General features: G+C 35.8%; 1 protein-coding gene across 1 annotated transcript in view; it reads right to left on the minus strand.

Annotated features, from left to right (window-relative positions):
- LOC150105247 (ciliogenesis-associated TTC17-interacting protein-like) overlaps positions 1 to 16552 on the minus strand; it is a 182396-nt gene that overhangs the window by 93649 nt on the left and 72195 nt on the right. The window contains exon 4 of the mRNA XM_090393914.1: positions 3942 to 4180. Within this exon, the coding sequence (XP_090250040.1) occupies positions 3942 to 4180 (239 nt within the window). The remainder of the gene's footprint in view (positions 1 to 3941; positions 4181 to 16552) is intronic.

Genomic DNA, 16552 nt, shown 5'->3' on the forward strand with positions numbered 1-16552 from the left:
GGTGTCAACACCTTATTATTAAAATTCTCTGGATTAGAGGTAGTTGATGGAAGTTTTTTCACTTGACTATGTTACCAGTTATATAATAAATAACCAAATATGGTCATCCCTGGAAATTGTATAAAGAGGGTGCGAGTAGGAGAGTGAGAGGCAGATTTTTTCGTGCAGCATTGTGAATGATTGGAATGCCTTGCCTGAGAATGTGGTGTCTGCAAAGAGTTTGAATGTGTTTAAAACATGGTATGATGAGCTGTGTGTGTGTGATAAAAGGACCTCCCAGATGAGTCTTTGACTCCATGAGGTCTTGGGGTGGTAATAATAATAATATATAACTGGTAACATAGCCAATGAAAAACTTCCATCAACTACCTCTAATCCAGAGAATTGTAATAATAAGGTGGTCACACCGTTTGGCAACTGGTATATGGTGATATGACTTCTGCATTACTTCTACCTTAGTATCACCACCTTTGGGTCTGGCACCCACTGATGAGATAAAGGTCAAAACCAGTCTGTATAATGACTCTTCCCTTAATGCATAGCATTATACATGTCTGCAAGGACATGTGCTTTGCATTATGGGAGATACTAAGACAAGTGATCAGAACTTACTCCACATTTACTACGAGTTGTCCCAGTCCTGAAAATACTTCAGTAGCAAACTTTGTTTGCTTACACTTGGATAAAGGATTAAACCAAATATATAACTGATAACATAGCCAAGTGAAAAAACTTCCATTTACTGATTAACCATTAAAACTATTTGCCTGACCTCTGGTGCTTAAAAAAAAAAAAACTCACTAAATCAAAGCTAGAGTCCTGTTATTATCATTATCTATTAGGTTACAAAGTTAAATTAAGCTGGAAAGTAACATGTTCATACAGAAAATAATAGATAAATAAATAAATAAACAGAAAATAAAATTACTTATATAAATATACATATAAATTGCAACTGGTAATGGATAGCAGGCAATAAAAAATGAAAATTGCTTAGAGTCCTAAAAGTCACACATTCAGCCCACTTAGTTTGCTGTAAACTAAGTGGACTGAATGTGTGCCATCCAAATTCTTGGGATTTTTAAGCCCCCATTATTATTAAGATTAGGGTAGTTAATCAAAATTTCACAGGCTTCTTTAAATTTCCTTTCATACCAAGTTTTTGTAGCATGGGATTATGCAAGCAAATATTTATAAGTTCAGCACTCTTATAAATTTTTGCTTACATAATCCCATGCTAGTGGGAGACCACCAATAACACCTGTAAAATGAACATTTTAATTTATAAAAATCAAGTGGATATTAAATCCAACATTATTTCAAAGCCAAATACAGAAACAATAAAAGTTTCATATGAAATTTGACCAGAGAGCTTATAGGAATACACTTGCTGGTATTTACCTAGCCTAGCCAGACCTTATAGGAGACACACCCGCTATAACAGCATTCATATATTCGCCTCCTACTGGTCCATTTTGATAAGGTTTCACTATCAAAATGGACCAATAGGAGGCCACCATAGCAGGCATGTCTCCTATAAGGTACGGCTAGGACAACTCGTAAATACCAGCGAGCGTATTCCCGTAAGCTCGCTGGTCAAATTTCATACAAAACTTTTATAGTTTCTGTATTTGGCTTTGAAATAATGCTGCATTTAATATCCACTTGATTTTTATAAATTTTACATCGCTAAAGTGAAGCCTTTTGGCTCTTTATTTTAGTAAATTTCAATTTAAATATAAAAATTAAGAATACAAAAGAAAGACATGTCTCCTATAAGGTCCGGCTAGGACAACTCATAAATAATTAAGAATGCAAATTTAAATATAAAAATTAAGAATGCAAAAGAAAAACTAAGTAATTATCTTGCTGAAATTCCAAGACTGTAGCTAGATCCAAAAGACAACCCTTTATTAGTCTCATTGGTAGGAACTGGATCCGAGATAACTTCCACATACATTCTTGCATATTTTCCACATATCAGTAGTAAATGGTGTACTGCCATATAATTAAAATAACCTAGATAAGTGAGAGTTTAATGTTTTTCCTCTTGGTTACAAAGCTGGTAACCCAGTTGCAGTATTCTGAAGACAGAACATATGAAATGATCCTATTCAATAGGTCTTCATGTGAAATCCAGTCACATGTCTTAGAGATGTCAGAGCAGTTATTTGAGATTCTCCAAATTTTCTCATGGCATATGTCCAAAGGTGGTTGATAAAAGCAGAAGATTCACTGTAGACTAAACATGATGGAATTCATACTGGCAAATGTTTATCAGTTGAGAAGCTTCAAGTTAGTGTAGAAAATTAATGTTAATGGTTTTCTCAATTACATTAGACCAAGCTGAAGTCAGAGAGATTGGATGGCAGTTTTGAGTAAAGATTATTTGATTCTCTTCTTAGAAATCTATTGCATATGGGCTAATTTCTAGGCTGTAAGATAGATAGATATCAGTGGAATAAGAGAAAACAAAAAGGCATCATAAGATAAAATTGATCTCTGAATAACAAATCCTGTTAACTTGGGAAATGCTATTAGGAACAGGTTTAGTTATCAAAATTGCATAACAATCTTCTGATCTCTTTCTGGTAATAAAAGAAGCATGTTTAGAATGATGTGTGGTTAGACAATATTATGAGAAATAATTATTGTCTAACCTTTCAGTTTTCAGATTTCTTGTCAGACAAGAAAGCAGAAAGTTTGACTGCCATTTGGACAAGATACAAGTTTCCTGTTTTTAGCTGTTTCAAAACTAGTTTTAAGTGCATTGATACTTTGATAGTACTGTGCTTTAGTATAAAGCACAGTACTATCAAAGTATCACAGTACTATTTGATAGTACTGTGCTTTAGTATAAACAGAAAAGGAATATGGAGATTTAAGTGAAAGTCAAGTGCAATGGTGGTCTTTGAAAAAGGTTTGGATAATGGACAAGAATATGTAATCTCCACAGTGCATTTGGAATAATAATGGCATTACACCTTTTAACTTAAAAGAGATCCAGGTCTGATTCTTGTCATGACAAGATGTAAATTATGTAAATGGTGGTAATAGAATTGTGTGTAGATGAAGGAGTAAGACAGTGGGCTGTGTAGAGTAAAGTACCCTCATGCATTGCCAGCCTGGTTGGCCAAGTGGTTAGCATATCTGCTCTCCAGCCAAAAGGCTGTGGGTTCGAATCCCACTGGGCATGGATGTTTGTGCTTATCTGTGAAAATACTAGTGGTGGTCGGCAATAGATGGCATTGGTGCAGATGATAAAAGTAGTAGTAGTTGGTGGATTGAGTGGTGGAGAGTTGTAGAGTAGGTGCCCTCCCTCAATGAGTCTTTGGACTCCCAGGAAGTGTCATATAATAATAATGCATGTTATTACATAATATTATATAGCTTGTTTCTGTGATGAGCTCTGTGCAAATGTTTTTAGATCTGAAAACAATATTCCTACAAATGAAATGAGGTAAAACGAGGAACAACACAGAGATGGCATGAAGATCATCCCAATTGGCATTCTCATGATGCCAGGCAAACACTGAAGATGCACAAGTGAGGAAGAGATCCAGAGTGTTTGGAGAGTGATCAGGATATCTGTTATTCTGGTAGGCACATGATCAATTTATATAGGATCATTGTGATGGAAAATATCTCATCATCTCTACCTGCTTGATATATTTAATTGGTATGAAAATGGTGGGGGAAGATTACATAATCATAAAATATGAACTGGAGAAAATAAACATTTAAAGAAAATAAATAAATAAATAAAAAACAGTTCAGAATAGTTTGTGACAAATAGAGAGTCAGAGACAGCAAATGCGTGTGATAAAATGGCACAGAGATTGTGAGTAGCAATAATTTTGCTTTATATGAATGTACACTGCACGATTCTAATGTGTAAAAACTCTTAGCAATTAAATTTCAAACATTCAATGGTACTTTACCTCACTGTAATCGTGTTGACTTTGGTGAATTAACTGAAAATCCATTGTCAGTAGAGCTTTTATAACGGTACTATATGTTCCTACATTAAAAGTTATAGAGCTTTTCATTAATACAGAGATACACTGGTGTTTCCTATACTGTGTTATTTTCATGGTGATTATGAAGCAACCAACACACATGCCATCGTTCGTTGAAATATCCAAGTAATCTGATAGCATCCACAGGTCGACTTTTAAATCTAAAATGACAAATAAATAAATAAGTAAATCATTCAATCATAAAAAAAAATTTTATTATTATTATTATTTTGGCCTTGCACCAGGAGACCACTTAATTTAATTCAATAATGATTAAGTCATTTAATGATTATGATAAGATTTCTATACAGCCAAAAGATCTATTATGGAAGGGCATAGCTATCAAATACAATGTTCATCAAACCATATTTCAAACTAGTTTATCGTTTCTTTTCTCATCCCACTCTGAGGCAGTTCATTCTGCTCACTTGGATACTTGTACAAAAAACACTCCAAACTCCTTTGTTCACACTCTCCTTATATAACTTCTAATGGCAGACTCTAGTTTTGCACTAGTGTTTCTATCTCTATTCATTTATCTGATACAAACCTTTCATCAATATATATTTCTTAATCATATATTTCTTCTTCCCTCTATCCAACAGGATGTGGAGATGTTGTTCTCTCAATCTCTCCTCATTTCTAACACCTGACACTAACTTATTTTCTTCTCTAGACTCTTCAAAATCTATTCATTTTCTTGAAAAGCTGGTGAAATTGTCCATGATAGTACAAATGCAGTGATGAAGGCTTAGTATAGGGGTATAACCTCTTTGCTTCTATAAATCGATGTCCTGCCACATGATTACCAGATTCTCTTGAATTCTCTTTACATTTCTCACAGTATGACCCATAAATTCCAGGTCTTTATCTGTCATTACTGATAGGTCTTCCAACTTCTTCATGTTTTCTGCACCAACTAATTATACTGCAACAAATTCCAAATATCAAAACTATGTACTTTCAAAGATTGAACTGAAAATCACACTTACCTACCCACACAGATGACCAATTCCCTATCAAATTCACCTGATAAATAATCCACATGTAACCAAATTTATTATTACTATTATTCTAGCTTCCATAGTCAGAAGACTTGTGACTTCTGACTATGGAATAAAGGTGAGAGAATGATTACGCATTCTCTCACCTTTATTACTCTATGCAATATTTCACTTATATCTATTTGATAGACCTCCATTCATCAACTTGACATGACAAAGTTCTAAGATAGTCTTAGTCACTCAACTCTGTACTCACTCCAATATTGTCTCACACTCACTCACTCACTCACTCACACACACACACACACACACACACACACACACATAATATATATATATATATATATATGACTACTACTATTAACTTGGGGTTGGGATATGTTAATTTTTAATATAAACTGACTAAAAACCCGAGAATTATAACAAAATGAGATTTATTTGAAAATGACGAAACATATTGCATTTTCAAATAAATCTCATTTTGTTATAATTCTTGGGTTTTTAGTCAGTTTATATTAAAAATGAATATATCTATATATATATCTATATATATATATATATGAATTCATGAGCATTGACTCGGTTATTGTTATATATTTAAAAAATATTTAATGACTAACAAACCAAGAATAAGTTAGAAAACTTTAATGATACAACTAGTTTTGGTTTATTGAAGGGGATAAATTAACTGTGGAAAGGGTACAGAGACGGATGACAAAGATGGTTTCAGGACTGTACAATTTTGGTTATGAGGACCGGCTGAAGGAATGTGGACTGCAGAGTTGGTGGATAGAAGAGGTGATATGATTGAGACTTTTAAACTGTTGAGAGGCGGTTACAGGGTTGACACTGGGGAGTTCTTTCACTTGGTTGAACAGCAGGAGGGAGTGATGACAAGAGGTCATCCCTGGAAGTTACGAAAGGAAACTGTGAGCAAGAGGGTGAGGAGTGGTTTCTTTGCATGGAGGGTCGTTGAACCATGGAATGCATTGCCTGATGGAGTGGTAAGAGCGAGAACGGTTAATGAGTTTAAAGAGTGGTATGATAGACTTTGTGTTTCTTAGGGGAGGACCTCCCCTCGATGAGTCTTGACAGACTTTATGTTCTTAGGAAGGACCTCCCACGATTAGTTTGACCATAATAAGGAACATTACAGTCATACCATAGTTTATATACGCCAGGATATTTTAGATTACGATGGTTAGGTTTAGGATGGCTTATAAGATATCTGATTTTTGGAAGAGTGGTGAATAACATCCTGATGTTGTACTTCTGAAGGACTTTTGCCAATTTTTGGGAGACCGAACTAATGTATGGGATTGAGATGTTACCTTTAAAACTGGTAGTTTCTGTATTGTGGTGCCTAGGAGGATCTATAAGAAATTTCTTAATTGTTCTTTTATAATATCCATTTTGTTTAAAAATATGTGAGAGGTGATTAATTTCTTTTTGGAGCTCATCTGGATCGTTTAAAATAGAGCGAGCTCTGTGTCCTAAAGTGGAAATAGTTCCGAGTTTCTGCGGTGGAAAATGATGAGAAAGACTGTGAAGATATCTATTAGTATGCGTGTGTTTTCTGCACATAGATATTCTAAATTTTTCAGAACAACATGAGAGTTTTATATCCAGGAAAGGAAGGGAGTTATCATGTTCTAGTTCTGCCGTGAATTTTATATTTGGATGCTGGTTATTTAGATGATGAAGAAAATTCGTGAGAGAGTTTTCACCATGACTCCATATAATAAAAACGTCATCTACATAATGTTTCCAAACTTTAGGTTTAAATGAAGAGGAAGATATAGCTCTTGTTTCAATGCCCTCTAGGAAAATATTCGCCAGAATGGGGGATAAATGGTTCCCCATCTAGGGGAACTTGGTTCTGTTTATAGATTGTATCTTGATATCGGAAGCAGCCAGGTTGAACGCAATGCTTTAATAAACTAAACATTTTTTTAGATAATTTATCCTTTAATAATATTAATACTTCTTCAGTTGGTACATTTGTGAATAATGAAATAATATCTAAACTGGCTATAATATCATCTTCGTTGATGGAAAGATCTTTGATACTAGATACAAATCTAAGGTGTTGTTGATGAACGATGAAGACTTATTAGAAAAAGACTTGAGATATTTTGCAAGGTATTTTGATAGTTTGTAGGTTGGAGAGTCAATACCCTCGACAATAGGGTGAAGAGGAGTGTTTTCCTTATGTATTTTTGGAACTCCATAGATGCATGGTATAAGTGGATGAAGGGAGCGTAGAGAGAGACGTACATCATAAGGAAGTTCACTAGTATTTTGTAGTAAGTTGTTAGTACGGTTTTGTAGTTCCCGTGTTGGATCATCCTGTAATATGGAATATGTGTCACTTTCAAGTAGTAGAAGCATCTTATTATGATATTCTTCAGAATTGAGGATAACTGTGGCATTACCTGACCAACCTTTGCTGGCTAATGCCAGCAGAGGTTGGTCAATTGGTAGAGCCTCTGCTACTAATGGCTCAGTTAAGTAAGCTTGAGCGCAGTTAGTAGTTGGAAGTGGACCGATCGTTCGATGCTGTTGGCACACTCTCCCTCGATGAGTCTTTAGACTCCCTGGAGGTGTCAAATAATAATAATAATACCTTTATCCACTGGTAAAATTGTTATATTTCTGTTCTTATGGTATCTCGGAACTTTAATACAATGTTTTTTTATTTTTAATTATCTAATACAATTAACCTGTGCTTCTCAGTTTTCTTAATATCTTCAGTCTTTTATTATTGTTTCTTCTACCTACAAAGATACCTGATGAAGGCCATAATAAGCTGAAACTAGTTGTATCATTAAAGTTTTCTTACTTTTTCTCATCAGTTTGTTAGTCATTAAATATTTTTTAAATATGTGTATATATATATATATATATATATATATATATATATATATATATATATATATATATATATAATGGTGACTGAAATCCAAATATGGCCTACAGGGGAACTATTACTTCCCTATGCCTACTTGTCAGTATTTATAGCAGCAATTTTCTTTTCTTGGTAACATTTAGAATTTTTGTAATTTGCTCCTGACTTTATGATTCCTATACAACACTTCTAGACTAATAGGCTCCTCCTAGTTGTCTTTCCCAGAGAAAAGTTCCTGCTATACTACATATCTCATTACACCTTCTCTGCCCAAAGTATCAAATTATTCAAATCTTCTTGTAACAATATATCAAAACTTCCCAAAATTTCTCTTCCAAATTTAGCATAATCATCCTGCAAATTAATATTTCCCTTCAAACCTTGAAGAACATCTTCAGTATACAGATTAAATAACAGTAGTCTCGAAGATAATCAGCTAGTTGCCTTTCCCTTAAAGAACATTGCCCCATCCTAACCACCACATACACAACTTTCTAGCACCTATTGGTTGGCAATCCTAATAACTGAGTTACTAGCTATCCATCCTCATCCTACTCAACATCAACAGTAGTTTTTCATGTGTTATCTATTCAAATACCTTTTCCAAATCGAGAAACATTTTCCCTTATTCAATACATTTCACCCTACCTTAAAATATAACCAGGTCTTGTTTCATTAACTAGAAACAAGTCCTCTCCTTAATAAATCCATGCTATTCTCTAAAAAAACATCTGATCTTGTCAATTCAAGTTTATATTCTATCTCTACCAGTCACATTTGATAATCTGTAGTTTGACACCATTCACTTGGATTCACTCTTATGCAATGACACTATTTTTCCTTCTTTCCACAATATATGTGGTGATATCTCATCCAGTACCACAGTCTTATTAACATCAAGATTAATTAATATTTTAATTACTTTAATACTTTAATTAATACTTTACTTGGACAGGAGTACACAGCATGAGAAAGGTGTATGTCCAAGAGGATGTGAGAGCATGTGCAGACAGGAAAGGAATGGGAAGACCTGGGATCAAGAGGAAACAGTTGGAATTGAAGAGGGTTCTATAATGAATAAGCACAAAAGGAAATGGCCCCAGTCAAGCATGGAGAGATCACATCGAATGAGTGGTATCAGTGGTACTAGCTGTAGATCCAGGAATGAGCTGTTGTGTTTGTATACAAATGCTAGAAGCATAAGAAACAAGGAAGATGAAATGGTTGCACTAATTGAGTCTGTTCACACAAAAATTGTTGGAATAAGTGAGACATGCTTAGATGAGGACGACATCCTGACAGGAATAGAGATGGAAGGGTATGATGTGTTTCGTGAGAATAGAAGGGGGGAAAAAGGGAGAGGGAGTGCTACTGATGATAGAGAAAGAGTTATGTCCATACAAAGTAGAGATGAAAGAGGGAAATAGTGATAGTGGTTTTGAGGCAGTATGGTGTGCGATAGAGGTCAATGGAATCAAATACTTTCTCGGATGTTGTTATAGATCTGGTAATGCGGATGGTAGTGACTACGAAATGTATAATCAAATTAGCCAAGCAAATAAGAAAAGAGTGATCATTATGGGCAATTTAAATTATGACAATATAGACTGTAATGATGAGATAGCAATTGGAAGAAAAGAAAATGAGTTTCTTGAGTTTTTGAGAGATAACTACCTCAGACAGTATGTAACAGAGGGAACAAGAGGATTGAGGGTCTTGGATATAGTCATCTCATCAGAGGATGTAATGATAAATGAGGTGTCAAATTACCCATGAATTGGCGAGAGTGACTATGAGGTGATTACCGGGGTGGTTGCCAGCAGTGTGAGGACCTCTGTAAGAAAAGGGTATATGTGGAACTACAAAGGAGGGGGGGGGGGTGATTAAGAAGAGCTCAGGAGACAGCTTGCAGGTGTAGCATGGAATGAGGAGTTAGCTGGAAAACAGATCAATGCAGCTTAGAGGATTTTCAAAAACTATCTAGTAGATGCAATGTCTAAATGTATTCCAAGGGTGTGAGAAGGTTAAATAAGGTAGGTGAAATGGATGAATAAAGAGATTAAGCATGCAATACAGATAAAAAGGGTATTATGGAGGCAGCATAAGAGAAGTGAAAATAACCAATTCCATGAAGACTACAAAGACCAGGCAAGGCAGGTGACTTGGTTGGTGAGGTTAGCTAAAGAGAGGTATGAACAGCAGTTAGCTGTTCATACCTCTCTTTGATGCCAGAAATGAAGCCAGAAAGAACCTAAGGAGTTCTTTCGATATGTAGCCAGCAAAAGAAAGAATGATTATGGAAGGATGATACTGATAGGAGAAAATGGTATAAAGACAGCTGTTGCAGAATGTGTGGTGGAGGTAGTTAATGAGCAATTCATAAAAGTCTTTCAATCTTGTGAAAGTGACTACATGGAGAGATTGAGACCAATAGATGATGGGGAGGAGAGACTGACTGTAAGTGAGCAAGAGGTGTATGGGGAGTTGAGTAAACTAGATGCACGTATTCTGAAGGAATGTGCCAGGGAGTTGACACCTGTCTTGACATATTTTTTTAAATATGAGTCTTCACTCAGTCAAGTCCCTAAGGAGTGGAAGGAGGGCAAGATTGTGCCACTTCATAAAGGAGGTGATCAAACTCAAGCATCAAACTGGAGAAGTTTGATGCTTGAGTTCAATCAATGCTGGATAAGTTTTACAGAAAATAGTGGGAGATCGGGGGGAGAACCAGAGGTCATCCCTGGAAACTGTATAAGGAAGGTGTGAGTATTGATTTTTGAAATCACGGATTTTACAACCATTTTAACATGGTTATAAAATCCATAATTTCAAAAATGAATGTTGATCACCGTGTAGCACTAAAAGAAAGGTGTGAGTAGGGGACTGAGAGGCAGGTTTTTTTCGTGCAGAGTTGTAAATGATTGGAATGCCTTGCCTGAGAGTGTGGTGTCTGCAAGGAGTTTGAATGTGTTGAAGGCACTGTGTGTGATAAAAGGATCTCCCAGATGAGTCTTTGACTCCATTAGGTCTTGTAGTAATAATAATAATCTAACACTGGCACAGGTGGCAAGTTTTCTATGTTTAGCCCTTTCAAAATCAGACTTAGGCTGTTAATAATAGATTTGCAAGCAATGCAGGTTTCAGTGTTGTTTATGAATGAAGCTGGAGGTTTTGTCTCAAACTAGTTATAAGTTATTTTCTTTTCAATTAACATTTTTTTTTTTTTTTTTGAAAAACCATGGCTTAGATATATGATGGGGATTTTGAAAAATGTAGGCCTTCATTCCACATGAATAACTTTTGCAACAAGATCACAACTATGTAGAACTGGAGAACAGTACATACAAATTCAGAGATCTTACTACTTGGCATTGTTGTATCATCAAAGTATATGAGGTAGTGAATAGCTCAGAGGAGAGCCAGCAAAGATTGGTCGATTGGTAGAGCCTCTGCTACTAATGGCTCATGTAAAAAGTTAAGCAAGTTTGAGTGTGGTTAGTAGTTGGAAGGGGTTCAATCGTTCGATGCTGTTGCCACACTCTCCCTCGATGAGTCTTTGGACTCCCTGGAGGTGTCACATAATAATAATAATTTCACTAGCGATGAAACTGACGAAAGTGAGGAGTGATCACTTTAATAGTGTACCTAGAAGAACTGGTTAAGGAAATTTCCAGAATGTTGGGTGAATAGAGAGGATTGTCAGAAATTTTGGAAGAGATGAATGGTTTGCTTTAGGTCATGCTCACAGCAAACATCTCTTGCTTCTGTTCTAGCTTGGTCAGTGGAGTTGAAGAAATTATTGATTTGATTTAATTTTTATGGTTCAAAGACATCAAAAGTTTGCTAGGACACAGGTTGCAACAGTACATATGGTAAATGGTTAGTGGGACAATTATAAACATCCATGCCCTTGATGCAATTTGAACCCACAGCCTCTTGGCTGGAGAGCAGATTCTCTAAACACTCAGCCAACCAAGCCAGCTGAGTTGGAGAAAGAAAGCCAGTTAGAGTGTGGACATCAAAATCAAGGGAGAAGACTTCACAGTTAGGGAATTTGGACTGAAGGAAATCAAGCTTTAAGGATAAGAAGTCAAAGAGACCAAAATATTATCAGAATTGGAGAAAATGGTAGAGACAGTAGATGAATAATAAATAATGAGACATGGAAATCATAAGCCAAAGGATGTCAAAAAGGAGAGAATCAAGATTAGACATCATATGGCAAGGAATATCAGTTTGCACATAAGCACAGGTATCACCCTTAGGCAAAAGGAATCACAGAAGGTGTAAATTAAAAATAATACCAAGCAATTATATTCTTGGTTTAATCCTTTATCCAAGTGTAAGCAGACAAGTTTGCACCTAAACTATTTTCAGGACTGGGGCAACTCATATAAAGAAGCTAATGAATGGCTGCCACTGATGAGACCTCAATAAAGGTCGAAACCGATCTGGGTAGTGACTCTTCCCATAATGCATAGCATTACATATACCCATAAGGATATGTGCTTCATATTATGGGATACTAAGGCAAGTGATGTGAAATCATAAGCCTCTATATACGAGTTACCCCAGTCCTGAAAATAGTTCAGGTGCAAACTTTTTTGCTTACACTTGGATAAAGGATTAAACCAAGAATATAATTTCTTGGCATCTTTAATTTATAGTATAACCAAGTGGAAAAACTTCCAACAACAATCTCTAATCCAGAGTATTTTAATAATAAGGTGTGACACCTTTTGGCACATATGGAGATATGACTTCTGCATTACTTCAACCTTGGTATCACCTCTGGATCTGGCTCCCACTGATGAGGCCTCAATAAAGGTCAAAACCGATTTGTGTAGTGACTCTTCCCATAATGCATAGCATTATACATACCCGTAAGGATATGTGATTTGTGTTATGGAATACTAAGGCAAGTGATGTGAAATCATAAGCCTCTATATACGAGTTGCCCCAGTCCTGAAAATAGTTCAGGCATAAACTTGTTTGCTTACACTTGGATAAAGGATTAAACCAAGAGTATAATTTCTTGCTATCTTTAATTTATAGTATAACCAAGTGAAAAAATTTCCAACACATAATGTGTTTATTGCGGTAGAGATTTAGAGTTTAATGATGGTGCATTTAGGGTTTTATTGATGGTATAGGGTTTTTAGTTGTTTTGCTTATAAAATTTTTGCAAGATTTTTTTTTATATATATAAAAAATTTTAGGAGTTTTTTTTGGAAGATTTTATTTTTATTTTAATTGCAATGGCTATATTTATGTAGGTTTACTGTCATGTTTATATTTCAAAGGTGAAGAGAAAAAAAGCAGGGTAACATACTGTGGAAGATAAGAATTCAATCTCCATGCCATAACATGGTCATGACAGTGCCTCTCATATACCATTACATAGTACCCTACAGGCCTAAAAGCTCATGAGGAAACCTAATAAACACATTACCATTTGGTTTGGTCCCATTATATGGTGGTCAGACTGCAGAAATGCTTTACTGTTGTGCATTCAAAGATAGGGGAAGTTCTGGATGTCAAAATATATCTGTCATGTTCTTGATGGGCATGCAGAAAAAAAAATCATTCGCATGTCCAGTTGGAAGACTGGGAGGGGAGGACAGAAACCAGACCTCCTGTTCTGGGAACCAAAATAGTAACAGCCACTTCAAGCCACTAGCAAGCAAGGTGGTGGTGTTTCACTGGGTGATGAAAAACATCTACAACCTAGTATGTCTAGATGACATTTCTTCCAACTAGAAAAGGTATCCTTTTACAAAGTAAATGCTCACTGATATCACCATAGCCACTTTGGTGGAAACAGGCCACACCATGAAGAGGTGGGATTGACTCGATCAGGAGAGGCTGTGTATTGAGCATCACTAGTCCATAGACTCAAGATTATAAAAAAAGGTGTTAGTCATGGAGTACAAGTGGAGAAATGTTACCAGAACCAGAAGACTTAATTCCTCTGATATTCAGTATTCTTACAGTCTTAGTACTCTTAGTATTCTTATATACAAATGAATGCTAAAGATATCAGAGACAGAAAAAATAACCAATGAAGATGTTTTATAATCCATTGGCAAAGCCAACGATCTCATACAAACAATCAAGAAGCAAAAAACATCATATCTTGGCCACATCATGAGAAACAGCAAATGTCAGCTTCTATGAACCATTTTGGTAGGAAGAATTGATGGGAAAGGAGCTAGAAGAGGAAAAAGAATATCTTGGTTTGACAACATCAAGACGTGGACAGGAAAGAGCAGCGTACAACTGCTGATCAACACAAGAATGTAGTTGTTCAACAAGATGGTCGCTGACCTTCGATAGAAGATGGAACCATAAGAAGTATTCTTACACTATCACCAATGACCTTACACAAAGTGTACACATCAAAATATATGAGTTGTACTTGAAAGGGTCACCTTACTGGTGACCCTTTCAAGTACGCTGTTAATGTTGTTTTTCCTCTAGGTAATTCAGACCACAATGTAGAGCTGATTCCATTTTCTCACAAAACATGCACATAGGTCTCACCCATGTTTTGTCTGATATAAAAATTCCAACTGCGATAATCTTTGAGCTTTCTGTGTCTCATTTCTTGATCAGATTACTGTTTTCAGCTTGACAAAGAAATGTACTGAATGCATCATTGAATTAACTCTTATTGGTATGGGCACATTTATTCTTCATTTCACTCTAAATTATCAACCCATATCCAAAACATGTAACAGAACTGAACAAGAGAGGAACAGGGCATATGGGGGGACAGGAGTGGGGACTTCTATTATAGCAGTATAAACTTGACAAAGGAATCATCATACAATACTAAGAGAACTGAATTATTTGATTCTTGAAGAACAACTCTAAGGCAGCATATAATGAAGTGGAAACATGAGGATCAAGAGTTTGGGACTTGGTCATAGCATTAGAGGATCTGATTGTGACTGATATGTCATACTTATTTGCAGTTGGTGAGAGTGATCATGTAGTTCTGACTTGTAGGATGAATAGACATGTAGAAGTATCAAAGGCAGAAGGAATTTATGTGGAATTATAAGACAGTAATTATCATAAGTTTGGAAATCAGCTTGAAGAAATACAATGAATGAAAGAATTTGAAGGAAGAGAGATCAGAGTGGACATGGATGATATTTCAGGAAAAAAAAACTACTGTTGGCTGCAGTGGCAGATTGTATACCTAGAGCAAAGAAGAAGATAAAGCAATTTTGAATCAAATGGATGACTGGATGACTACAGAAATAAAACAAGAATTGCAGATGAATAAGAGGTTGTGGAAGACATATAAAGATAGAGGCAAACAATTGCATGGGGAATATAAAGGTCTATCCCCTGATTTGCAACTGAATTGCCAGCTTTGTGACTAAGTGATGGTGGATGTTCCTTAATTTTCTAACTTTTCAATGCTGTGGTTCCCACAAGGCTCTGTTCTGTGGCATCAATGCTCCTCCTCTGATATATCAATGACCTACTCAAGTTAATGGCCAATCACCTTGCACTACACAAAACGCCACTCCCTCCAGATACACCTCTACTATGCTTAAGGTGAGATGTCTATATTTGAGGAGTACCCTGACATCAAATCTCTTCCTTGATAAACATATTGCAATTATTGCCTTACTGGCATTCAAAAAATTAGAATTTCTCTTTCATTACTGCAGTTACTCACCAAATCAACTTTATACAAATCACAAGTCCAATCAACCAATGTATACACTTCTAGCATTTGGGGAAGCACTCTTAAGCATCCACTAAAAATACTTGATTCAGAAAAGGGCAATTAGACTGATTAAGGACCTGCCTCTCATCAGTTCACTCTACTTACTTTCTCACATGTGTTCAAGTTTCCTCTGCTTGAATCTTATACAAATACTTCCATGGTTCCTGTTTTCCTGAACTAACATCAATAATTCCTCCTCTAGTAAACCCATCAAAACATGTGCAGCAGATAGTAAATATCCTCCCCATTCGCAGTCCACTTGCAAACTCACAGAATACATTTCTCTTTCTCTTCCTGCATTCCTTTCACTGATACAAGCCAGAACATTCTTCTATCTTATATGTTTCCCAAGGAATGGAATACACAAGTCTTCAAATCAAATATGAACAAGCTTCTTTCTCCTAATCTTTCTGCTTATCCACAGTACAATGAAAGGCAAGATAGTCAAATCACTCCTTACACATGTAGGGAATTTGGAAGGAGTGAGCAAAATATGGGTGAGAGCATGAAAGAAGTGTCTAACGGCAATGTGGATGATAAGAGGACAGTAAGGAGTAAAATAGTGTGCTTGTACAGCCTTCCTTCACAGGACAAAATGTGAGCTAGAGTGAATGCAGAAGTGATTGTTGTATGATACATCAGGATGGAGAATGAAAGAAGAAGCAAATGAGAAAAGTATGAAAGTGTGAGAAACTAGCAGTAAGGACAAAATATTGTACCAAGATTTGATTATGATGATTCTTATTATTATTATTCCTTTCTTCTTCTTTTACCTTCTGGTGTTGAGGATTTTCTATTCATTTAACTGCAGACATATCACGAGGATAAGGTGGTCAGTCCCATGCCTCCCAGCGTATCCTATGTTTGTAAATGC

This window comes from Typopeltis vanoorti, chromosome 6 (assembly GCF_054136105.1).
Source record: "Typopeltis vanoorti isolate ZY-2024b chromosome 6, IOZ_Tvanoo_1.0, whole genome shotgun sequence".
Classification (NCBI taxonomy): Eukaryota; Metazoa; Arthropoda; class Arachnida; order Uropygi; family Thelyphonidae; genus Typopeltis; species Typopeltis vanoorti.